Genomic DNA, 27,695 nt, shown 5'->3' with positions numbered 1-27,695 from the left:
CGATGAAAAGCAGTTACCTGTGCCATTATTCTTTGACAGGCTTCGTCATCATTCAAAGAAAAGCACAAGGGGGAGACACAGTCGGTCAGACAAGGAGTGGCCTTGGCTGGACAATATGGGGGCAACATTCCTTCGTCCTCAACCCATCCTCACCTTACTTTGGAGGGAAAGCCAAATAGCAGCCACCAAGCTCTCTTGCAGCATCTCTTACTGAAGGAACAAATGAGACAGCAAAAACTTCTTGTGACTGGTAATGGTCAAGTCTTCAACACAATAATAATTTAAGATGTTTTTAATGACATCTGTATTCACATTAAACTAAATGCGGTAATACAGATATTGTACATCCTAACTGTTGGGAAAAGTGAAAGAGTGGGGGAAGAAAAAACGACGTCTTTGTTTTCCCCCTGTAGTGATTCTACTGTTAGCCTAAAAGAATTCAGTGACTACAGAAAAGACAAAATGATTACTTCATCACATTCTTTTGCAGCTGCTGGACTTCCCATTGTTGCAAGGTGTGTGGTACACGTCCCACTGCATCAGTGCTGATGCAAAGTTCTGCAATATACAGCCCCCTTCTCACTGAAAGCTTTCTCTCTTGTTAGAGCTATTAGTTTGTTATTCTTCACATGGGAGTGAAATGTCCCTGTTTTGCAGGAGCAGTTCCTCTTCATCCACAGTCTCCTTTAGCAGCAAAGGAGAGAGTCTCACCTGGCATAAGAGCTGCCCACAAACTGCCTCGACACAGACCACTGAATCGAACGCAGTCAGCTCCCCTTCCTCAGAGTACTTTGGCCCAGTTGGTCATCCAGCAGCAACATCAACAATTTTTGGAGAAACAGAAACAGTACCAGCAGCAGATCCACATGAATAAGGTGAGTTCGCAAAGTAAGGGATTTTCAATAAACTTAAAGGTTGAAAACTAAGAAGAAAATTCAGGTATTGGTGCCTTGTGGTCATGGACAGTAGTCGGGTTCTTGCACAAGTATCTTGTTTATGCATAGTTGGTGTATACATTTGTACCGATCTTAATTTTCAGCTTCTGAAATATGCTACGAGTAGTTTGTCATTCTTGACATCAGTAAGAATACAATTTAACAAATTAGGGTTCAAAGCATCTTACAGATTTAGATTATGAGTGGTTTCCTGTTGAATGGTAAATGATGACTGAAAGATTACCAGATTTCTATCCAACTTTCTAATGTGTGCTTTTGAGCTTCAGCAATCATTCCATTCAGCTGTCTTTGAATTGTATTTTAAGCTTTCTCTTTGTGGACTAGTACGTAGAGTAAATGTAATCAGCTGATTAAATTTATCTTTTTTGTGTAGTAACTTATTAAACATCTGGATAAATTTTTAAATATCTTTTATCAAACCAACTTTTTCTCTTTAGGTCTTTAGTAACATGAAAGTTTGTTATCTATATAGTGATATAAAAATAACATGTAAGGAGAAAGAGAAGAATGTGGTATTGCTAACATCAGGTAGAGTTGCGTCCTGAGTCTACCTGTAGAATAACACCTTATTCTGAGGTGGAGGTGGGGAAAAAAGGGATCACCCATTAATAAACAAAGAGTAGCAGAAGCTGAATAAATATATCAGGAGCTAACACTTCTACAGAAAATCATCTAAAATGATGATATGCAAATAATTAAATGCTTTTATCTGGGTAACATTTTTTCTACACTTACTACATATCTTTTTAGAAGTTACTTGCTGGAGTTCCTCTAGCAATTCAGAGATATTAATCACGCATCTTTAATTGCTTTCTTTTGTTTGAGGATTACTTAATAGCTGTGTAGAAGAAGCAATGGCAAAGAGGAAAAGATGAAAAGTGGGCATTCAGCCCTTGTACCTAAGAGAAAAGGAAAAAGAAAAATCAATCCACCTTACTGGGTGAACTTTCCAGGGGGTCCCGATTCTCTGGAATCTACTAAGAATTCCCAACAAAATTAGAAACAAACCTAGAGTTTAAGTACATAGTTTGTACAGTGCTTTGGTTATTAAACCTTGTCTTAATTAGGAAAAATGAAGACCAGAAAACTTCAAAGTTCAGAGCTGATCCTTGCATGTTAACCCCTCTCAGCTTGGGTGTTTTGATTACTCAACTAGGACTCCAGTTGGCTTTTCTTTGAGTATGCATTCCATATGTTTAATCAAGATGGCATATGTATATCTTGTAGCCTCAGGTTTTGAAAATATTTCACCTGCCCTCAATTGTCTGAAGATAAAAGAATTTTTACTGGTAAAGTACAGAGTCTTTGTGCTGTTTGTGGGTATTCACTACAATCCAATCAGTTCAATGCATTCCTCACAAATCAACGAACGTCACTGACATGTTTTTGTTAGGTCATATGCTTATTGACAGAAATTCTGCCATAGCAGTTGGGGATATGTGCTGTGGCATATAGACACATTTGTCCTGAATGTGAAAATTAAACTTGAGTCACATAAACATATTCCTGGTCACATAAGACTAGGAATGCATTGGACCTCACAAGAGCTAGGCTGGATAAGGAAGTAAAAAGCTGTAGTTGGTTTGGGATAATACCTGTTTTAGTAACTTTTTTTTTTTCCTGGGTTAAACTTCAATGAAAATACATTTTAAGGAGATTAATTTCTTCATACTTGAAAAATGCTTTCATTCTCACCTGGTTATTTGTGATAAAGAGACAAAAACCAATTCAATCTCTTAAAACCTAATGAACCTAGCTCTTTTTCTGCACAGTATAGGCTGTACACATATGTAGATAGTAGAATTGTAGATTTATCCTAGGGTCTTTTGCTGCCTTGAATCTCCATAAACTACTTCCTTTGCCCCAATATCTTCTTAGTTTCCTTTATTCCTACTCCCAGAGCAGATAGCTTTCACCAGGAGCACAGTAAATTATTGGAGCAGCAAACACCTGAGGAGGAATAGGCTCGTGCTGCAGATGTTGAAGCAGTGAGTTATCTCAGGATGTATGTGGTTTATTAGTCTTTACATTCTGCAGCATCTAGTGTCTTCTTCAGCACCAGTCTCAGAAGAACCATTGTGATGAATTCTACTGAAAAATGTCAATGCTCCAATCACGTATCTGTCCTCTCTGCCAGGGGGCTTTCTTACATGCTTAAAAATAAACCTGATTTGTAAAAACATAAACTTAAGGGTAGCCTATAGGTGAGTGAGAAAAGATCAAATCATGGAGTGGCTTTTAAGTACTGAATTTAAAAACTATATTCTTTAACCCTTTAACTTAAAGTTTCAGATTGAACATCTGTGTCTACATAAGGTTTTTGAACTCTGCTAACATGTTGGAATATACTTTGTAAAACTTGCCTCTGTTCACGGTTGAAGTTAATTGTTCATTATATTATTTGCATGGCTTTACAATCAGACTAAACTCTGCAAAGCAGAGGTGTTTGAACCTTAAATGAGTTAATATTCTAGACAATATAGCAAGACAACCCAACATCTCATTTCTCAGGACAAGTTTGGGCATATAGCAAGTGAACACATACACTTGTTATTTTCCAGTGTTCTGTCCCTTGCTCTCCTGTTCATAGATTGTATAATTGCTATAATTCCCTCCTTTTCAGTCATGAAAAACATAAGAGTTTTTTAAAAAAGAATATTCAAACGTTCTTTTGAAAGTTTTCATGAGAAAGACCAGAACTATTTTAAGCTGATAAGAATGTGAAATGCAAATTTATCAAATGCTTAGAACAAGTTAGTATCTTTATTTGCCCCCCATTTCTCTCTCCTTCTTTTGTTTAGGACTTCAAGTACTTAAGACTTTAGTATATTTGAACTGTACCTGTTGTTTGAGTGTTTGGCCCAAACTAAGATGATATCACTTGGATTAGCACTCCCTGAAAGCAGTTTTTTGTCAGATCTTTTTGGTGGACATCTTGCTGTGACAACAAAAAGAGGAAGACAGCAAATTTCTCCCTAACCCATTGATCTTGTGTTTATCTTCTATTAAAAAGCCATTTCTTTTCTTTGAGAAAAGAATATACTTCAGCAGCAAGCCAGTGCTGCTGTGAGGGTGATAACAAGCAAAATCTAACATAGGTCAGAGGTAAAGAATTCCCCTAGATCATTTCCATTCTGAACAGAAACAAATCATTGCCAAGAGGTGTGCTTCTGTCCTTAATAACAAAGAGAAGATCCCCTATGGATTATTTCTGGTCATCTGTCAGATGACAGGCTTTTGATGTGGGAAATGGTATACGTCTCCACTGAAGTCTGACATTTATACCTGCGGGATCTAGTACACTGACCTTCTGAAAACATTCTGCAAATGTTGACATCACATCCAAAAGTTGGTAGAAGCCCTTGTCCTAGCTTTTGGGGAAAAACTAATAATGAATGTGAAGTAACCTGAACTCCACTTGTCTTAAGGAAGATCGGCTTTGCCGTTGTCAGCTTTAATATACTTCTGTCCAAACGACAGCTTATTTCCTCATAAGACCTTTTGACCACCATTGCAGATCTTCATTCTGGTTAATAAAGGGAGTTTAGAGTCTGAATCCCACAGTTAAAATTATTGCAATCAGGTACTAAAAACCCCTACTACAATAGAAACTGTAAAATCTTGATGTTATTTACGTGTCTCTATATCTAGAAAGCTTTGACCCTGCAACTTGCAGGGGAAAAAAAAGCATGATTTTTATCTAACTAATGTAGGTGCAAAGCCTTTAGCAGAAGTATATGTGCAAGAAAATCTCAGAAATCATAATATGAAGAGTATGTGAACAAAACCCTCTGAATTTAAAGCTTATTTTTTATCATGTATGATTAACAAAGGCCAGCCGTTGTTGAAGTCAAACAAGCACTGCCCTCACTAGGACCAAGATTTTATTTATCAGTGTGGAAACCCTACATATGTTCTTAAAATATTGTGTTCATAGCATTTTGACAATCTGGTTTTGGTAGTAAAATCGTGCTCTCTATTGGAGTAGTAAAGGTTAAAATAATGGAGCAGTTGGTAGTGTGCACTAAAGTATGAGAGCAGTATAGATAAAGATAGACTAGATAAGGAGTACCTGAATTTCAGTTTTCATTCTAGGATGTTGATTGATTTAAGGCATCTTTGTGTAGGGAGCCAGTGACTGCCCAAGACTGAGAAGTTAAAAATAACATACCAAAAAATAGATAAAAGTGAAAATACATTTGGGCTTTGGATGGGAATCATAATTGACTAATATCTGGTTTTAAAAAATTAAAAATAATATGGAAGTTTCTATTGAATTATTGATGGAAAAATATTAAAATTATTTATCTATAGGAATATTGAAAAGATACAGTTAACCTCAGACTAATCATTCACTGCTCTGAATGGTATTTAGTGAAATACAGAAGACTGGATCAGGCTCAGCTGTAATAAGTAAATCTAGTTTCATTAAATATACCACAACTGAGATTTTGGCCTACCAGTTTACACATCTGACTAACATCTTCTGGAGGTGAAAGGCAGTGCATTTCTTCTTTCAAATATTGCTTATAGCAGGGGATTATTTGGACATAACGGTAGCAACAGTTGGCTATGTTTGGAGCTGAAAAATGCCCAAAACATTTTCTCCCCATATTGAGAACTAACATTTAGTCCATAAGGTAAGAAGGATGATTTCATGAGTAACAGAGACAACAGTAAGCAGGTGCTGAATTGTTTCAGTAAAGCTAACAGCATACATAGCCAGTCAAAGCAGTCTGATAGCCAGAAGAGAGAACGAGAAAAGTCTGTTCCTTAAGTACATGCATGAGTCCTTAGAAACAACAGCCATCTATTTAAGATGGACACTGGGGCAGCTGATGCAGGATTTTGTGCTTTCTTTTGCTATAAAGACTTTTTATTTTAAATTCTGCATTTTACAAGAGCTTATCATTACAAAGGAGAAACAAAGACAGGATCTGCAACTGAAGGACCTATAAAATGGTCTGTTGCAATGTCCATATTATTTATATATATTCTTCAATTTTTCTGTACAAGCTAGCAGGTTGGATTGTGTTTGATGTCTTTTTTGGATGGGCTCTTGCAGTTACACTGTGCAACTGATGTCTGTAAATGCTTACTCTCCTGCTGCCGTTATTTATTTTGGCTCGTGCATGTCCCTTACAGTTTAATTTCCTGAAAATATTTTTTTAAAGTCACATTATCATGAAACCATTTTTTTTAAATGCCTCCTTTACTTGGAATAGCAATAACAGTTAAATGTACTGGTTAAAGAGTACCAATGTATAGAACTCTAATTTATGAGTGAAAAAATTCATGGTTCTATTATTATTTTTCATTGTAGTCTTATTAAAACACAGATTAAGCAGTCAGTTTTTGGAAATAAAAATAGGCATTAAAATGAGGAGAAAGTCCTGCAGGTACCTACCGATAAATTCAGGGAAATGGGGATTTAAAGTGAAAGATTTAAACATTGTCAGCAGAAGCATCCATCTGCACAGTGAAAGGACTTGAGCGGTGTTACATTCAGGACTCATTTGCTGCTGTGTTATCCAGCTTTAGATAGAGAAGATAGAAATATTGACTCTAAACTAGTATCTTTACATATTTCTAGATACGTAATTTTCTGTGGTTGTATGAGAAGATATAGTATAAAATAAGATGTTTCTGACTTAGGAGAACAGAAAAGTCTCCTATTTATGCTACTAATGTAATTACTGGAATAAGATGGGGCCAAGCTGCCTGTAAAAAGCACTTGAACAAATATAAAAGCCTGGTGGTGATGCAGCAGTCAGCTGTGGCTTAGCAGACTGAGCAGCAGGAGTGATTTTCAGGTTTTGAGTGTCCCCCTCACCCCCCATGCCATCCACTCATGTTTATCATGCTCCATATTTTTGCCTCATAGTCCCTTGGCTGAGGGTTAAAGTCACAGTATATAGGATGTCTTTAATAAGATTTCACAGTAAATATGATAATATGAGTGCACTTTGTAAAATCTTCTGTGTAAATATCTAAAGACTTTAATTTCACAGAGTTTTAGAAAATTTTTGTTTAGCTCTTGTCACCAGAGTCTGTAGGAAATCGCCTGCTGGCTCCTGTAGGATGGGAGCAGGCCTCAAAACAGGAACACTGCACATGGAAGTGCACATAAATGGGACCCTGTTCTCCACAGCCCCATTATGTCTGCTTGCATCACTCCACTGAGTACATGCTAAGACTATTTGAAGGTGTTCCACATATAAATTACGTGCAGTCTACCATATGTTGCCTCGGAAAGCTCAGCCACAAATCTGTGCTATACAGCAGCGTGAAGAAGAAAGGGCCTGACATAAAAGTGAAAAGCATGAAAGAAAGGAGAGCAGTAATGAACTAAATATGTGTCTTAACTTTGCTGTGGACATTTATTCATTTTCCCTTGGCTTCCTCTCCAGAATAACCCACCTGATGTCAAGTAACTGGCACATGGAATGGTTTACAGAGGCATCAGCGACTCTCATAGCTGTATATGGTTATCTGTCACACAGATGTTTCAGCTTGTATTTGCTTGCTGGCAGCCAGCCAGGCAGCCAGCCCTGCCTTGCTTTTCTATTTGAGGAATGGAGAGAGCTCGCCCACTGATGTTTAACTAAGCGAGAGAGGAGCGTACCTGAGCTGAATACAGTTCCTTCTTGGTCAACTTCCTTCCCTAAGGAACAGCTGGAAGACATTTATAGGTTTGATCTGAGAAGATTCACAGATGCTTCCTAATAAAAGAAGACACTGCAGTAGTAGCAGCAGTAAGGATTCCCTAGCTTAGAGCATGGCAGAGGCAGCATACATGTCTTGTGATTTGCCAGTTACTACAGTAACAAAAAGGGATTTGTTTGTTTCTTAGTAAGCCATTAAACTCCCATTACACCCCAAAAATTAAGATTTACTGTGACCAAAGCCTGTACACTTCCACTGTGAAATTTGTTTCTGCACTGATGTGAGGTGTATGCATGAAAGCATTAACTGGAAATGCACAAGCAGATCTTTCAGCTCTTCTTGTTGGCTTTGTGGGAGTCTGTAAATCCAGCTCTAGCTTCTTGATCATAGTTTGCATGACAACTCTGCCATTCACTAGGATGGCATTTTTCTGTATGCAAGCAGAGTGAAACTAGATGATCTGCAGTTTGTGACAAAAATAGATATACTCAAGCCATCCAGTAACTCAGCATATAGCAGTAGCTAAAACTCAGTTTGAAAGGCTTGATAGTTGCAGAGGGAGGCAGTTGGGAAGAGGAAAGTATGTAAGAATAATGATAAAAGATGGATTTTCCCCTGTATTTGACCCTGGTGATACAAATCTTTATTTGCTTGAACTGAAATGGGCCAGTTGCGTAAATGATGATTGCTCACCTGACCCAGCAAATACTCACATGTCTGACTTGTGCATTTTTCAGCAAAGTGGGGATTTTTTTTCTGTTTTGGCATTCTGGGTTACATTTGGATCATTTTGGTGTACATTTACTGCATATAAATAGGAAAACATAAACTGTACTTGATCACAAGAATCAGGCATCTGTCAGCTCAGCAGAGCTTTACAATAGCAGTTAACGATACAGAACCAGCATTGCTGGAGTAGCTGAGTTATTTCATTATTGCTGAAACTGGGATGCCTGTACTGGTCATGACAAAAGCTGTAGTTTTTCCAGTCATGGACAGATATTCTTGTAGTATTTTCGTGCCACAGGAGAGAGGACTAAGAGCAGCTCTTTGTCACTGCTACTTTGATGGTTTTCAGTGTCTTCATGCTTTAATTGATAGAGTAGCTTCTCTGAACATTTCTTAATTTACTTACAACAAAATATTAACCAGTTTACTAATTTCCTTATATCTTAGAGTTCCTTTATTATTTTGCTCCATGGAAAATGAACTTTAATGTAGTTCAGTCAATTTTGCATTTATGTTTGAAGAATGTGAAGGGAGACAGATGTCTCTTGACTACCCGCTGTAACAGTGCAACATGTAATGTTTTCATTATTCTGTCTTAGTTTAGTACTACTTTGCAGCACTTTCTACACAGTTGATATTTTCTACTGCAGAATGTCAAGTGACTTTTCTTTAGGAACTTTTTTTCCTGTGCTTGAATAGCACATGAATAGCAATGCTTAGCTACATGATTTCAGTGCTAAAGCTATAATTTTGTTGGTGCAAATCTAGTACGTGGTGTTTGGCGTCAGTGAAAGGAGTTAATAACCGTTTGCCCCCTTGTCTTTCCAGATGCTTTCTAAGTCCATTGAACAGCTCAAGCAGCCTGGCAGTCACCTGGAGGAAGCCGAAGAAGAGCTTCATGGCGATGCCTCGATGCAGGAGGAGCGAGCTCCCGCCAGCAGCGCCAGTGTTAGGGCTGAGAGCAGCAGTGCTGGTGTGGATGACAGAATAGGACAGCAGGTGGGGGCTGTGAAAGTCAAAGAGGAGCCACTGGACAGTGATGAGGATGTTCAAACACAGCAAATGGAATCTGGGGAGCAAGCTGCTTTTATGCAACAGGTAATAGGCAAAGATTTAGCTCCAGGATTTGTAATTAAGGTTATTATCTGAACATTACATGTGTTTTCCAGGCTTTGATAAGCAATTGTGTTTTGATTCACTGATCTAGCAAATCCTGATTTACTGTTCGAAGAGTCTAACAAAGGCAGAAGTGTTGTATGCACACTTGAAAATATAGTGACGCTCATCCTATGGCCACTAATTGAGAAAATGCCTGTTGCAGTCAATTACTCTATATAAATCTTTGCGTAATAGCTGGTAGACTTTGTATTAGCCCAGGATTACATTACATCGCTTAGTTCTAGTGAAAGAGCACTCGTATCACCTAGCTTGTTGAGATCAGTAATTACTGGAATTAGTTTCCAGACCTGATTGATGAAACATTCTTATTCTCTGATTTTGAATCATCTTGACTTCTGCTTTCAGCTATCTGTATATACTGTATCATATTGTAGTCTTGAACACTGTTAACATTAGGGTAATTTTTTCCTAGTAGACAGGTACTGACTGCTATATCAGTGGTCCCAGGCTGGTGTATAAAGTATCATTTAGAGAATAATACGAGATGGATGTAAAGAGGCAAGGCACTGTTTAAAAATTGCATTGCTTTCTTTTTTTGCACTGCTTAGTTAATTTTTCATTCTGTCTCATTTGATGATACTGTCCACAGAGACATCCTTAAATGCAGCAGATGCAAGTTCTGGTGAGAAGCGGAACGCAGCACTAGGTTCCAATCAGTTATTGGGATATTGCAGGAAAAGCACACAATTATTACTGTTAGGATCTGATATCCAATCACTTGCTTTTCAATTTTTTGAGAGAAGATTAATCATAGAATATTGCATAACCTTTACTGCTAGGTCTCATGGACGAATGCTAAAATGATTGCTGTGTACACAATGCCAAGTTAGCAAAAGGAAACTTGAGCTTGTCAGCGAGCCTGTCACCAGTGCCTAGCAGCACGGTGCATGCGTGCAGCTGGGGAGCTGGCGGCCCTCTCCATCGCTGTAAGGCCAGGCGGAGCCAGGCTGGATGGAGTGGAAGGGCCCTGTTGATTTAAGTGGCTGCTTTGTCAGGTTCCCGCTGTTCTCCTGCAGAAAAGTGATTTTGGGGGTGGGGGGCAGGAAATGCCTTATGGAAACAGGAAGCCCAAGTGATTCATGTGCTGAGGAATGCGGGGTGGGGGGACGGGGCAGTGCTCCCTTTGTTTTTAAAGGCACTCTATGAATTGATTTATTGTCAAAGAAAATAACAAAGTGAGTAGGGAAATTGTTAAGGAAGCTTTCCAGTGAAACATTTCCTTCATATTCCCTTTTGATATGTTTACCTTGTTTTATAGGTTTACTTTTGTTAAGCTAGTTAAAGATTCATTGTATTAAGATCTCCTTTAATATGGATAATCCCAAACTGACCTGGAATCCTTGTCAGATTTTTTTCTATAAAAAATATTTATATTTCTAAAGCTGAAGTATTTTAAGGTGCAGTATCCCATTTCAAAAGAGATAGCTGGTTTGCCAAATGTAGAAATTGTTCTAAAATGTTATTAGCATGTGTTGTTTACATTATGCTCTAATACTATTAAATTCCTTACAAAACGTTGCAGCTTCTAAAGCTACGTTATTCTTTTTCCCAGAAGGTCTCCAAACAAATGACTGAATAGTTGCTGTCAATGTGAAAGGCCTCCTTAGATACAGGAAAGATTTATTAATTGCGAAAACACAGGTGATATTAATGTGTGCTTCATGTTTGAACAAAAATCTTTCTCCGTCTTGGATGAAAAAAAATCACATTTGCATTCAAAAAGTGAAGCATAAAAAATGAAATGATATGGTTTTCCCATTCCATATAGTTTTAATTTTCTTTGAAATATAACTTCAGCTTCACCAAGAGGGGATAGTGCATCATTTAAAGTACATTTTATCTGAAGAGAAACTTGCAAATGAGAAGACTTTTGTACAATATCACTTCAAAGACGTGTTCATGAAAGACACAAGATATTTTTATAATGTCATTCAGGTGAGAAACCCCAACACATTAGTGGACTTTTAAGTTCAGAGTCTTTCAAATTTGGATAAAGTTAAAACAGAAAAACTACCTGGAACCAGTGAAAAGGAAAACTGGGTTTAAACAACCACATTTCTGATTATTGTCTCTTACACTTTAAATCTACTGTATTTATTATAATTTACACCCTTAGAGGTGATCTTCTGTTTTGTGTTGTAAATATATTCTGTTTGTATGTTCCTTTTTTTTGCCTTCTGATATAAGTCTCTTTCTTTCTCAAATAAAGTGTTTTTTTTTAAAAGATCCCCTTTCAGATATCTGACTTTGTGTAAATTTGATAACTTAGTTGTGCTTTTGCTTTGTATAAACAAATATGTTTGCTACACATTGTTGAAACAATTCAAGCTTTCTGGAGAAAGGTTTTTATTACAATGATCTTACAATAATTACACAAAGTCTTTTTTTGGTCTCTTGTTTTATCCTACATCAGCCATTACAAGTTTAGTGAATGTGGAATAGTATCGATGCATGCTCATTCTCCCACTGTGGCATCTGTCTTGAACATGTGGTTGTATATAGTACTATATAGAAAAGACAAAGGTGAATCTCAGTTTCTTGGCTCCTAGTTTGCCAAAATCCAGATGAACCAAAATAGTTTGCATGACATTTCTCAAACCTGCCTAGAACCTAAAAGATGCTGATCTGAAATTGAGCTTGTACTGACCTTAGATATTCAAGACCTTTGCAAAACTAGAGTCCACCTTCAAATACGTTGGGAAGGAGGGAATCTGTGACCTTTGCAGGCATTAAAGCAGTAGCGTGAAACAGAGAAATCCTAATTCAGAGAAACACTTGAGCACTTCCATGAACTTTGCTTCAGATCTACAGAGAGAAGTAGTTTATAGTGTGTAACAATCCCTGTTGCTACAGTACGCGAATCACTGCTACCAAAAGAGTTCAGAAAACTATTGCATTGTAGCTCTTCTAACTCTTTGATTCTGGTAGAATTTTAGCTGAAACAAAATGCTTTCAATGACCTAAGTATGTAAGTAAAAATATTTCTGTTGATCAAATTCAATTATTTTCACTGACATAACAGCAAAATAATGTTTCATCAGTAATACACCCAAAAAATTGGATCAAAAAATCAAGTCTTAGCATAGAAAAGCTTACAACTAGCATTAACAGTGTAACATTGTACTGCTTGCCCTATTGTTTATTATGTATTTAGAACTTTGTATGTATAAGTAAAACATGCTTTCATCAAGGGTTTTGTTGAGATGCCTTTATTTAAATACTCCTGTCAGAGTGAGAAGGGCAGCTGTGTTTTCAATATGCAACATTCCTGTTTTGGAGGCTACACTGAGATTTTTTCTAAGTTATTTGTTTACCATGCATCAAAGCACCCATAATAAAGAAAATAGTCATAATTCAGTACAATTCACAAGCCTTATATTTTTCCAGGAATGATGTGCATCTCTCTCTTTTTTTTTTAACAAGAAATGTTTGTTCTGTCCTGTTATCCAGAAAAGTAAAGGCATTCTAGCTGCCAATTTAGAGTTAATTACTACTAAATGAGAGAAAATGCTTCCCAGTATTTACATGCTCAAGACAGACACACATTACTGAAATGTAGATTTTTAGCCTTTTTTTCACCCCCCCGGGCATTAACAAAATAGGATTAAAAGCTGAATGCCTCATCAATGCAGGAGCACTCCAGACACTACCACCACTCATCCTTCCTATTCAGCAATTCATTTGTACACCATCTTCATTTCATCTTCATTGTCATCAGGATCACTAAGATTTACTCCATGTTACTTAAGACAACTGTACCCTGTTTTTATCTTCACTGGCTTTCTGAGGTAAAAAATCTATAAATATAAGTAAGTCCCAAGCACCAGTCTAAAAATGTTTACTTATCTCCCCCCCTTATGAACACTTTGCAATTTGCAGCCAAAATTAGCTAAGCCAAGTTAATTTCCTTATTGTATTCTGTCCCACTAGCAGCATGTCCTTCTTATCCACTTAAGAAATGTTTGTTTGCTTTTCATTTATTTGTTTAGTTTCTGATTTCCTTATGCAGTTCCCATCATCTGGGTGGTAGCAGGCCTTCTATACCTCATTTCTCAGTGGGGAGTATAGCTTACAACATTATATGCTGAATTGCTGTTCGGGCAAACAGAAGAAGAGCGTCCTGGATAAAATTATGTTCTCTGTACTAGGGCAGTAATCTCAGTGATTCTTGTGGAATTTTACCACTCTGCTTGGTAGACACTCTGTTTTGCATTTGGTAGACTTTTTGCTTTGTGTTTTGTTTTTTTCTTTGCTAAATCAGACTAACTTGGAATTAAAGGCAAAAAATACAATTAGCTCAAGCTGCATAGCTGATGGAAACAGCTGGGTTTCTTGGTCCTACTCACTCACAGACAGAACTGGGAAGGGGCATCTGTTAAGCATGTCCTGGTTTCTGGACCCTGTTTGCTGAGCACAGGTGTCACACTCCTTTTGGTTTTTATTCTGGCCCCAAAAATTCATCTAGCACATACAAGATAACTTCCCCTGCTGCCTGTGGGCATGCATAGCTATTGGAGGATTCCAAGGGTTATTTCTTCAGCAGCTGAGAGTTAAAAGGATACTAACTTAGTAGCTTGAAATAATTCAGCAATGTTTAATTCTCTGTGATGGCTACATGGAGACTTCAGTCACTAGAGTTCTTTTGACAGATCAGGTATTTAATTGTAAGTAAGCGATTTGGTGACATAATTAGCTGACTAAATGAGATGTTTTGAATCTGGCTGTGTAGCCTTTGCTGCATTTGTTTTAATTCTGAAGTTGCATTGAAATAACTGTATTGACTGTGAACAGCGCTTAGCCCTGCTCAAAGTACCCCGCTGCACACTCGGTCCTTCCGAGGTGGCAGTGCATTGCAATGTTTTTGACCTTGAGAAATGCTGTGGTGGGCAAGATAAATAAAAGTTTTGAACAACATCAGACTTCCAAATAAACCTTCTACCATCTCTCCTCCCTCCTAAATGAACTTGCAACCACAATCTTGTATGTACCCTAGCTCAGTTCACCTGTTTATTTTTTTTTTGCAGGCTACCTGAGTCATCTCTTTTAACTGTGCAGCCCATAAGAGAGGCACTGACCGTGCACCTTTCTCCCATCCTAAAGTCTGTGAATGCACAGTTCCAGTACAACTCCCATATAACACAAGCTGGCTCTATGATTTCTGGGATCAAATTTGACAACACAGACTGCCTGGATGGAGTTAGGTGGCAGAGGGACATGTTTATGGGTTTGTTTTGTGTAAGTTTTTGTGTAAAATCTACATGACGGGGTGCCCCATTGGAATATTTAGCCAGCATTCTGTCATATTTCCTCTTAAGGGCATGTCCATCTCTATAAAGTATCTAAGTGTCACCTTTAAAAATAATGAGAATAATTACATGTATTTATTCTTTCCCCTTTGGATTTCAAAATTATCCTTTTTTTTTTTTTACAGAAAATATCAAACCTACCTTCATGATCTCCATGGAGATTAATTATTTTAGTTTGTGTCTCCTGTTGCATACTTTCAGTGAAAGAAGGCAGTAAGTTTTAGCACATAATAAAATCGAGAAGTGAGTTGTCCAACAGACTATGTGGCATTGCAGCTTAAAATTGTTTCATTTCACTGATAACCTGCACAGAATAATGTTGATAGTACTTTTATTTTTTTGATCCAGGATTTTTTTATACTTCTTTCCTCCTTCAGATGCTTACAACATAGCTCCTCAATACTTTGTGTTATTGCTCCCTTTTGTCAGAGAAAGTGGAATGTAAGGAGACTGCTGGGGCAACACTGGGCAAAATTACTTCATATGGGGTACATAACTAGCATGAGTTGAAAGTCTTGAAATCCACATACTATCAGTCAGATGATACTATTTTCGTCCCCTTGTGCAATTTTATCATTTCCTGTATCAGGCAGCACAGAGTGTAATTATTATTGTCATTGAAGAGGATTATGTGCTCTTGGAAAGCTGCTTCCTTAAATGCTCCATTTTTTTGAAAAAGTTTGGTTTGACCTCTGAATTTATCTCCTTCAGATACATGTACACACGTACACACACACACGAGTTTTCATTTTCCTCCTTAATATCTGAAACTGAATAAATACACACCACAGAATACTACTGGCTCAGTCTTCATAATGCCCTGTTGTTTAATGCCCTGGAAGAGCAGCTCAGCCTGAATGCCTTGGAGACATAGGTGCTCTAATGCAGAAAGCAGTGCATAATCTGTCTTCTCTCATGTTCTGGCCTGTGACCTTTGGATCCCCACGAGACCGAGGAGGTCTTTCTGTTCATACTGCCTGTATTTCCTCAGCAAAGGGTCTTTTGAAAATTACAGCTATGAGATTGCGGCAATGGCAGGAGCTTAAGACAACTTTCCTCAGATTCTCTGTAAAGTAGCTGGTGAAATGGAGGATTCAATTTCCCAACACTTTTCTTAGCTTTTTCCTTTTGCTCCCATCAAGAAGGGCATGGTGATAGCTTTTAGGTGGCAGCCTGCAGATGTTTAAAGCAGATCTCTGTTATTGAACGGACACAGCAGAAGCACAGGGCAGAAGTGCTGTTGGGAAATGTCCTCCTGTGCACAGAGTGACGGCTACCAAGGCCCACTGCTTCTAAGGCTTGCTCTCCTAGATCTTTCTCTACTGAAAATACAAGTTGAAGAATTATCACACATCAGAGAGCATGGCCCTATCACTCAGCTACCTGAATGCACACAGGGACAGGTGGTGGTCATTTACCAGTTTCGGTCCATTTTGACACCTTGCCTTAGGGCACCAAAGGCTCCTAAGCCCAACAGCACATCCCTTGACATCTTCCTTTCTTTGTAGAACATTCACCATTTACCTAATTTTTTACAGATCAGCTGTCATAATTTCCCGTTAGTTTTTGTATAGTTTTGAGTTTTCTGAATCTGCTATAGAGAGCTTCAAAGCTGTTCTGCTAGTGTTTCTGACTAAAAAAATTGAAGCAGCTGTGTTAAATACAGGTGTCCTCACTGCATGCTCAGCCCAGGGACATCTGACTTCAATAGCTCTGATTTGGCCATTTGTGCAGGTAGTTAGGCCTTAATATCAGGTAAATACATGCAATACTACCCTTTGTGCTACATGAATGGGTTTTTCCATAAGAATGTCCATCCCATCTCAGGCAGGCTCTAAGAACACAAACACAGGCAACACAGGACCAGCAAGAAAAATGGGACTGAAACAAGATTCTTTCCTGCAGCAAAAGACTGAGAGTAAGCACAGGGACTATTACTTATCCATGTTGATGGACAATACATTAACCATGCAGGCTGCTCATTTTCCCAAGTCTTCTCTGAGAAGCTAGTTTTCAGTAACTTCTTTCAAGTTAGGCACTATTGTATGTCACTGTTACAGCTTGGACTCTCCTTTAAAAGAAGTAATAATTTCTTTCACCTCTCTACCCTTTTCCTCCATCTTTTAATGAATGAGACTCTGCACATAAACTCAGTTAATTTTCAAGTTCTGCTTTCATGCAAGAATCTGTAATTTGGTAAGAGGCTACGTTGGGGATGAGCTGATTGGGAGGAGTTTTGTAGTTGGCACACTGAAGCTGATGTTTGTTTCCAATTCCTTCTTGGTCCGGCTCTCAATGATCCAGTAACTGCACTCTTGAGCCGTGCCCTGTTTCATTGGCAAGTAGTTCTCACAGCCATTGACCACAAAGATGCTTTTGGGCTGTGAAATCAATTGGCATAAACCATATTCAGTCAGAGAAGAGGTGGTGGGTTTAGGCTGGTGGGATGCCAGACTCGAAGTACAGCATTTGTGAAGTTACTGTCATGAAGGTGAGCTGCAGGTGGTCACCACAGAGATAGTTTCGTAACACAGTTTCCTGCATAGAGATTGTGACTAAGTGGATCATTTAAGCCTGAAATGATACTGTGAACTTAGCTGGTCAATAATAGAAGTCAGTCTTTGGTTCTCTTTCTCACTATCATGGCCACTTGCACCTTTAGAGTCATTGCAAAGGACTGACTTATAACCAGGTACTCAAAGTGGATTAGATACATCAGAGAAGAAAAAAATTTTAAAGCTCTTAACATCTTCTTGCCAGGATCAGCTCTTATGTGTCTACCCACTCTTCTGCTAGTAATTTAAGGAAATCACAAGACAGAGCACTTAATGTTAGATGCGTATCAAGCTATTATTCATGGAGTGCTGGTGTTTCCTGATTTTCTCTTTCTTCTGCTTTAATATGAATGCTATGTATTGAAAAGGGGAAAAAGCCACTTTCATGTGAGGGGTTTAGGAGTGGAGGAGGATTTGACAGGTAGGAAAGGAGGGACGCAATCCCACTGAGGTTAATCACATTCAACCTGCAGAGTCCTGTAAGTGCAACAGTAACCTATGTTAAGAAGGATCAATATATACATATTTTGGTCTTTTGTGTTACAAAGTTCATCCATTGAACAAAGAGCTTGGGCCTAATAAGACAAGGAGATTCAAGTTCTGCTGCTGATCACACAGCCGAGATTCTCTCTGCAAAATGAGAAGCTGGAAAATGCTGTCTCCCAGCTTGACCCCATACCAAAAACCAGACCCACTCCCTCAGCTATTGCCTTATCTGCAGATGATTCTTACAGTGGTGCATCAGCAGTGAGCAACGACCAGTCACTATTGCTGCCATACTTCGTCCCTGTGTTGCTTAGCTTCTGAGGCTGTCCTGGGGGAGCTCCTCTGGGCTTATAGCGGGTCTTTGGAACAAGGACAGGAAAAATGAAACTGTGTGTTGGTCCGGGTAATTCACCGCAGATATCACCAAGGGCAAATCTGAATTACTTTCTTTAACATTGCCAGAGGCCACTGGCCTGAATTTCACATGCTTTCATAGGTCTAAGTACACAACAGCATTGTGAGAGCGAAGAAATACTATGAAGTTCTGTCTATGGCCTAAATCTCCTCTGTGCCACTGAAGCAGCTCTGATAGTTCATAGGGATGGAGGCTTCTCAGAGCACATAGCTTTTTTGCCTAAAGTGAGTAAAGCTGGAGAAGCACCAAAAGTGAAAGACAGACTGCTTTACAAGAACCTATTTTGCAAAATCAGAACAATTACACCCAAAGCTACCACAATGTTTCTCCCCTTCAGTGAATAGCTCCTCACCTGGAGCTTCCGAGCCCCTTCTCTCTCCACTGGCTGTCCTGCCAGTGTCTCCTGGTGCACCAGCCTCTGCCAAGCTCTCCAGATTTTCTCTGTTTCTGATGATCAGAAGGCCCTTGGGAAGGGCCACAAGCTGCTACACATGCACATGGTGACCCCGTGGCGCAGTTGTCTCCTGGCAGGGAAGAGACGATGGCTGGAGGCCAAGGCCAGCCAGGGAGCAGGAGTGAGCAGAAGGGTGTCCTCCTCACTCCAGCACTGCTGAGGCCCAATAATGAGAGGAGGTGAAGGAGCAGACATAAAATTTCTTACAGGAAATCTTATAGTTGGACCTGAGAGACCTCCTCAGCTTGGAGAGCAGCTCCAGCTCCTCATGAGGGTGACAATACTTCAGCGAGAGGCTCTAGATTTCTACTTGCTGCAAAGGACTTTCTCTGTTGTCTTTGTTCTCAGAAGACAAGATGGTAATGAAGGATTAACTGCTTTACCTTTAAACTGATAATTTTTAACTTGTTTTGTAGAAAGTTGAGGATAATATTTTAAGTTTGAATGTGGTGATCTTTTCAGGAATAGAAGAGTTCAGACAGTTAAAGGTTAAAAAAGCACTCTGCCAGCTACTGCCAACAGGAGTGATTGGTTTTCACTTTCTTGTCATTGTTTTCTCCTTTAATTATTTTAGATTAACTGTTAAACACGATTTTTTGTGATCAAATAATGGAGATTAGTTGGTAGAAAAATCAATCAAAGGAGTAGACTAAAAAAGTCACAATTCCTTATTCACCATACTGGCTACATCTTGAATCCTGCTTTAATAGCTCTAGAAATACTGTAACTGCAAAAGACAGAGCCAAGAGTATCAGTGTTCTGACATCTTTGTTACACTACTTTTTAAAGAGAAAGTGACATTCATTTTGCCAGTTGGAAGCTTGTACTTTGATTTCATTGAATTATTATAAATTAATAGCATAGTTCAGTGCTGGACCTGAAATGGGAAGCAGTGGTGTTTCTGTTATTATCTGAGCATTCTGAGTCAAGGAGATAAATAAAATGAAGCTGGAATATTTAAAATGAGGATGTATTTTGCCAAAAAACAGTAAGATAACGTTTTAAATTTACTTTCTTAGACAGATTTTCATGTACTGAGATGGTTTTCCCCAAATTCTTAATTCTCTTTGTGTGAAGATCATTTTTCAGTGTTCAGAATTTATAATTTATAAAAAAATGCTTCTGTGTGTCATCTCCTAAAAATCCCAAGGACTGGACATTTACATCAGTGACCTCACTGATTAACAGCTCCTTCCAAACTGATTTGCAGCTTTATCCCTATTGTGCAAAAACACAACAAAGCAGAAATACTAGTGGTCTGATTTGGCATCATCAACCACTGAAAGATGAGTTGGACATAGATTAGTGAGTGTTCTAGTTGATCTCAATAGTACAGTGACAAGTAAATTCAATGATGACAAATGATCCCACTGTCTAGGAATTCTTCTGATTGTATTGTGATGTGGATAAACATGCTATATTTCCTAACACCTGGCCGTGAAAACAAAATAAATTTGAGTTCATTTTGCTGTTTGAGTTCATACAGAACTGAAACAAAATTTCCTGATCTAATACATGTTTGGACGTCTCAACTATTGCAAAAGACTGTCAGAAATATGTTTGGATCTCAGTTTCTAAGATACTCAAGATGTTTCTCTTAACTTTACTGTGAGGATTTTATTTTCTTCCTCTGAATTGGTGCATCAGCATAACCCTCCAGAGTAAAACTAGTAATGCTTCCTGAGTGTTCACATGCTCAGGGCAGTTGGAGCTGCACCTTTAATAATAAATAAATAAGAAGTGAAGTTATTTGGCATTTCAGGCCAATGACCAAAGTCAGGGAGCCCGGTGTGTGTGTTACTATATTCCCTTTAACTTTATTTTTGTGGGCATCGTGCATTTTTAAAATGGTTATACATATCCCTGAACCAATGTAATATAAAAGATTTACTGTTACAGTTTGTGTGTGGCCAGGCAATGGCATATGGAAAACATGTTTCCTGCTATTTAATTTAATTACTCTAATCACGTGCCAGCCCCGGGCATGTCATTCTGGACCTCTGAGGCTCTTTGTCTGTCAAAGAGATGGACAATATCTTGGCTTTGTTTAGTTGCTCTGCAGGCTGCAGATAAAACCACTGAAATACTGTTTGTTTAACCAAAACTTTGCATTTTAACCATTTGGCTTTGATTTTTTGTTTTACAACAAAAGATGACATTTTGGCCTCTGTGAGCTGAAGAGGAAATATTAGGGATATGAAGAACTATCACTTTTGGGGCTTAATAGATGAAAAAGAATACTCTAGCCTTCTGGTCAGAAATCAGCTTTGTTTGCAGAAACTTAAGACAGGCATTATTGTTATTTTAGAGTTGCCTGCTAGCAAGGGCAGCTGGAAAAGTCCTGTTTTTAACTGCTCATTTCTAGTATGGTTAGCCTTTCACTCAACAGTTTCAGTAGATTTTCCTTTCTTACATTTTAGTAGATGAAATGGGTGAAACTGATTAAGATTCCATAGCAAGTAATCATACCAATACTGTTGCATCCAAGTTTGCTGTTAACACAGTGCAGTTATTTTTATACGGGAAATATCTGCAAATTACAGCTTTGAGTCTTTTGACAAAAAATTAAGAGCAAATAGACAGATTACAGTAGTCCATTTGCATTATAAACCCCAAATCTATGGAAAAATCAATCACACACTTAAGTGGTGTTTAATACCACCACTTCCTTCACTTGTAAGCAAGTGCTCAAGTCTATCACTTGTAACAATCATGTTTGTCAGAAAAGGGAAGCATAAAAACCAACTTTTAATCAAATTAGTTCCATCTTATAAGGACTTCCAACATGTAGAAAGATTTAACCGTTCTTACATTTTTGGAAACTGAATGAGCTTCAGTTACTATAACTTTCAACAGTAAATTTATCTACCTCCATTTGTATGGTAATTTGCCAGCATCCTGCCACAGTGGTATTCAGACTGTTTTGTATGGAAGGGGATGAGCAGAAGGTTTGTGAATATAGTCTCAAGAAGTCTAAATCATCAGAAGGAAACATTGGATGGGAATGGATGGGATGCAAAAAAGGAAAGTGTCCATCTTAGCGGAATTTTCATATTTCTGATATTTCAAGATATGGTTCTGCAATTAGCTTTAGTTTTCCCTGCTTAATAGCTGAATCAATGAGATACCAGAAATAAAATGTAATTCCTTTAAGTTGCACAGTACTGCAATGCAATAATGAAAAATTTTGTTATTATATACAGAATTGCAGCTCCTCTCCCATTTATCTTTTATATAACCACTAGATGACACTACTTCCCACGTACTTAACAGGTGTGGGCATAGGCTCCCATCTCCCTGTACACCAGTTCATAGTTACATGTCTCTTGACCAAAGAACATCATACATGAATTGACTCCAGCACTATACATTTTGATGAATTTTGTGTATGTACAAGTAGGTATTTAGATGTGAGTGTGAAGGTGTACATAAGCATTACAAGCAGTGCACATGGGTCTTTGCATGATTTATAGAAAATGGGTATTCCAACTCTGTGAATCTTTAGGATGTTGAAACTTAGCAAGTGTTGATGACAGCTCTACTTAAAGGAAACTAGAGGAACTCCAAGAAAAACCTAATAGGCTGTAGTTTGTGGAGAACATTCCTCATCCCCTACCTCTCCCTGCACTGTTCACCCCCCCAAACAAAAAAAAAAACCAAAAAAAAGAGATACTATATTGGCTTCTGTAGTGTGGTTCTGGAAAGACTGGGCGTAGGGAAAAATATCATGCTGAGGAGCCAGGCAAGAGCAAGCTGCAGTATTCAAGGCCAAAAATGACAAACTGTGAGGAGAAGGAGCAAGACACAGAAGAGCTGTCATGCATATCCATAAGGCGGCTGCTGCTGCTGCGGTTTTTAAATCAGGAAGAATGAACTTTCCAGAAGGATGTGTGGAAAGAGTCCCATGTTTCTAAAAATCTGATTTTCAGAAATCCAGAAGCTCCAGATTACTTGAAAAACAACTCCTTCAAAGTTACATTTGTACTACTAAATTGCATGTACAAAGACAGGAGGACATGGAAGTGGAGTAATACTTTGTATCCACTTTGGATACACTTTTATTTTTTACCTATATCATCAAGCATCTTGCTTTCTTAACATTTGTCTTAATGATTCATAACAGATTTACTCTATATGTGCTATAACTGCAATACATATGTTGTGAGATATACTTCATGTAGAGAGTGCTTTAAATGGCCATACTAAAATGTGTCTTTAAAATCTTCCTGTCATCTGCTAGTGCAACAATGTACTACCCCTAGTCAAAGCAAAAGCAGAAATTACTTTTTGGATTAGTAATCTAAATTTGAAATATTACAAGTCTTCTTCATTTTGCACCTATTTCAATTCTGATCCCCCATGACCGTAGCAATACAGATTGAGTATTGAGTCCTCTTTCACATTAGCCAATACTTTTACACTCCTGTCGCAAGGAACCTTCAAGCACCCTCCTTGCCTTGAAAAGATGCTCTGCTCTGTTTACATTTCACAACCTATTATTTTAGCATTGTTTCTTCTGTTTTAAATGCAAAGAGCTACTACTAAAGTGTAGCAAAGCTTTATAGGCATTTAATATGAAATCCATACAGTGCCTACCTAGCACTAGATTAGCAGGCAAGATAACTCTACTAATAAAGTATTTTTGTTGTATGAAGTTTGTCATGTGAGATACAAGCTCGGTGGGCTATTTATAGGACTTCAAGAAATTTGATTATCTTGTGTCAGTTTTGCTGTATCTATTCAACAGTTCAGTTAATGTAATGTTTCCTGTAGTTCCATTGACTATCTGGGAATTGCATTTACAGATAAAATCTGTCCCATTCACAACTAAATTATTCCAGCACTGTAAGTCCATATAGTCCCTATAAAAAAGCAATAAAAGAGCGATGATGCACCACAGAGAGAGTACCATACTTGGAAAGTTATATTTTTAAGTCATTTGTCAACAAAAATAGCTATGTTTGTCTGTTTGCAACTAACAGCTCAACTAGATGCATGTAAGAACTGAGGTTTTCTCAGCAGTTTAAGGCTGCCTAAGTCTGGAATGAAGGCTACCTAAATTGCAGCCATAAGCATTGCAGTCAAAATCAAAGATATATTTTTATCCCTTGCATGTGTTACTTGGACAGGTTAATTTGTTGAGGATTATGGATTTGAGGAGAAACTACATCTCATTTTAAACATAAAATAAGAGAAAAACTGAGAAATAAAGTTAGCCAGAGGTTTTGCTTATTTATCAAAATTCTCTCTTGTATTTAATCTAAACAAGCATAATTACTTTCTCAGACTTTGATTTCCTCTGAAAATCTTGTGCTTTTATGTTTCATTATATATAGGACATTCATGTGAATTGCTTCTTTTTCACCAATTTCCTACAGTTTCTTAAATTTGTCAGTGAACATGCTTGAGCCTCTCTCAGAAGACTGCTTAGGAAGGCATAAGCTCTCCACTCTATTTGTGGCTAAGTATGAGGTCTAGGAAGCTTAGCTAGAGTATAAAAAAGCAGGCAAGATAGTAAAGCGGCCTATCTTCAGACCTGAATCTGGGACCTACTGCAGTAGATATACGCTGTTGATGCATGTGTTACCTGTGTAGGGACAAGTTTCTTGCTCAGTCTGGTTGTAAAAGTACAATGTGATTTTTTGCATGGCCTTTGAAAGGAGGGAGGTAAAAAAGAAATGTAAGTGACTTTTTTCTGTCTTTCTGACAAAGGGACTTACAGCTATAGGGACCCAAGAAATGCAGTTCTCTGCCTTTCTCAGGGCTCCAAGCCTTAGGAGGAAAGCAGCTTAGTTACACCTGCTACACTTGTGGAAAAGAAATTATGGCCTAATGATGTTTCACTCTTGCCCTGTAGCAAAGGACTTCTCATTAGCTGGATGTGGGATGGCAGATAGCAACAAGAAAAAAAAAAAAAAAATCTTTGCCAAGTAACTTGAAAGGCAGAAAAACTACCTCAAAGTGCAAAGTGTGCGAGCAATCAAATGGGTGCGAACCAAAATCTGAAAGTAGAAAGTAATCTATGCAGTTCTGCAAAGCCCTGAAAATGAAGTTTTTATTAACAAATACTTCAGAGCCCACCCTGCTCTCTCACTCCCATGTATGACTGAGGCAGTAGGTGACAGAGTTAACAGCCAACTATGGCCTTTGGTGTGAAGCTGCCTTAACATCTTCTGGGGACACACGCGTGCCCTTTGACAACCCCTGTGGAAGCTGTGCATATAACTCAAAAGTCATTGCATTTTAAATGCTTTGCTGAAACTTTTGCTTCTTTACTAATCTGAGATTTGGATTAGAATAATCTCATCACATTACAGATTATATAAAAATCTCCATCCCAAGGTATGGAATGTTGTAAACTGAGCATGTAAAAGTGGTATAGAAGAAAATCTTACTTTCAATCAGGAAAAAAATAAAATACCCTTCTATGCATAGGTCTTCAGGCAGTTTATAGTGAGGAGCTGTTAAGATGAGTTCTTACTTCCCCACACCTTCAATAGCATTAAAAGTTCCTATTACAAAGCCATTCAGTGTTAAACAGAGTCCTATGACAGTTCAGTGAGACTTTTATCTCAATAGTTATGAATTTGATCTGACATTTTCAAATGTACCTTTTACCTAAGGCAGAAACAGTGAGGTTCTTCCTTATGTCGAATCGTGTGGTCATGCGTCCTGCAATGTTAAGATATGTTTCTCAGTTTGCAAGAATTGCAAGAGACCACACAAACAAACAAAAAACACCAAAAAAACCCAAACCATCACCAATAAACAAACAAAACAGAAAAGAGATGAGACAATAAAACCAGAAAAAAAGGACATTGGCAGTTACAAACAAGAAATGACTTCAAGCTTGTACAGGGAAGCTCTTGAATTTGCAAAAAGAAAAGATGGAGCTATATGAAGCTGTCTCAGTGAAATGTGTTATACCTATGGCACAATCCCGTTCTAGCAGTTGATCATTTTACTAAAATTGTTGTAATAGCTAGTTTTAAGCTCTTGAGGTAGTGAGAAGAGTCCAAGGCAAAAGATTTATAGTTTGCTCTGAGTATAACGGTATGAGAGGAACTGGCTGCCAAAAGGGACTGTGATTTGAAGAGGGCGCCTTTGGTTTGGTAGTTAGTGTTTTTGTTCTGTGGCTGGAGTTCACTAGAAGTTGTTGTTTGATGCACTGGCCAATGATAACTATCTTGAGAAGGGGAGAAACCCAAACCCTCCAAGATTCAAGGAGAGAGTGGAACGAAATACTTGGGTATGTGGAAAAAAAAGGAGATGACAAACTCCATGACAACACCAAGTAGGTCAAATTCATGGGGCACTTTGTGGTTTATCACTTAAAAAAAAAGATTTATAGACCCCCAAATCATGGTAATTTTTTAGCATTAAATGGACCTCTTTTGAGGACTAAGCTGCTTGAGAAGAGGAGACAGTAGTTTTGGAACAGAGCCCTCAGCCTTAGAAATAACACTGCTGGTTTGGCTCTGCTTCCAATATTGTTGCCTAGCTTTAAAGCTTTTCAGCAGGACTTAAGTCTGGTGACCAGCGGGAATCACTATGGAGTAGATTAACAGTGTTTTCCCAAGTGTCTAATCTCATTTTAGGATCAGAATACAAACAGCAGCAAAGCATCCTTAAGACCCAGGAAGTCCTAGGAGCAAGCCTGCAATTCAGCCCCCTCAGTGTTTGTATTTCCTTGGGCCCCACAGCATTGGTTGAGTATCCAGAAGTCTTTGAAAGTTCTGACATTTCTGCTCCAACCTAAAACTCTACCTTTGTGCACTTTTGGCTTGCCTGTGAAAATACTGTTATATTTATAACGTCTTATCCTCTAAATTCCATCTCCTGAGGAGATTCTTCCTTTCAAGCTCACTTTTTATTGCTAGAGGGAAAGTTTTTGGAAGAACTACGTCTGTATTCCTTCTCTTTTGCTTGATGTTTTTTTTCTGCTGTTTTAACACTCCTCAAATCAGGAAAGAGCTCTGCACTTTTGAACCAGCTGCAGTCCTGAGAGGCAATGGCTGAGAGACACTGGCTAAATGTTTGCTAAACTGTTTACACTCTTCTACAAGGAGCCGGGGCTCCTTTTATAAGTAAAACCACTGAAGAGTTTAGGCACCTGTTGAGAAGATGCCTACTTGCCTGTCAATAAATATGGGGGACTTCCTCAAAGGTCCATGCAAGCAATGGAAGAGCATTCTCTGCTATCTAATGAAAACATTTGTTGGTTTTGTACACAGAAGTAAATATTCAACAAAAGAGAGCTCATGTGTGAAGGAAGTCTACGTAACTAGTAGAGGAGACAGCAGGCCTACAGAAAGCGCCCTTAGGAGTTAGGAGATGTGTCACAATCTCAAAGTCACTTCACATGAGGATTTTTATGTACTTTTCTCTGAATTAAAGGATAGTAGGTTTATTGAAACAAAAAGCAACAGCATTAAAATTTGTAGGTAAAATTCCTAGTGTCTGTAATAAAAGAATGAAGTGAAAGATCCTTAACAACATATAATATGAAAAATTACTAACCATGTTTTGAATATATTACAAATTAAAACAAGCACACATTTTACATATTACTCCACCGTCTTTTCTCGTGTTACAGTAAGGTTAGAACTAAAAAAAAAAAAAGAAAAAGTTACAGGGGCTGTAGTAAGTACCATAATATAAAATTATATGTTGATTTTTCCAAGGGCTATTAATATCTTGTTACTGTGAGACTGTATTGGTTGGTGGTTTCTGGCTTGGTGGTGTTTGGCTTGTAGGTAAAGAGAAAAAAAACACAAAGCACAGAACAAGACCACCTCTGACATGAATACTGACCTCCAACTGCTATTTTCTGTAACTTATTTTTTGTTATTTCCACATTTTTACCTTTAATAGAAATTAAATGGCATTATATTTTCTTAGCCTGTATACATTTTTGTGCATGGTTAAAAAACATGTACAGAAATACTT

General features: G+C 38.1%; 1 protein-coding gene across 4 annotated transcripts in view; it reads left to right on the top strand.

Moving 5' to 3' along the window:
* Positions 1-27,695, top strand: part of HDAC9 (histone deacetylase 9) — a 387,397-nt gene that overhangs the window by 195,775 nt on the left and 163,927 nt on the right. For 3 of the 4 annotated variants that reach the window (XM_061996674.1, XM_061996673.1, XM_061996672.1), the window contains exons 11-13: positions 40-250; positions 658-875; positions 9,180-11,689. In XM_061996674.1, the coding sequence (XP_061852658.1) occupies positions 40-250; positions 658-875; positions 9,180-9,500 (750 nt within the window). In that variant the 3' untranslated portion in view covers positions 9,501-11,689. Of the gene's footprint in view, positions 1-39; positions 251-657; positions 876-9,179; positions 11,690-27,695 lie in introns of those variants that run through there. The other variant, XM_061996670.1, reaches the window with a different exon arrangement.

Source organism: Colius striatus, chromosome 5 (genome assembly GCF_028858725.1).
Source record: "Colius striatus isolate bColStr4 chromosome 5, bColStr4.1.hap1, whole genome shotgun sequence".
Taxonomy (NCBI): Eukaryota; Metazoa; Chordata; class Aves; order Coliiformes; family Coliidae; genus Colius; species Colius striatus.
Note: the sequence above shows the minus strand (reverse complement) of the source record. Positions and strands in the feature narration are given on the sequence as shown.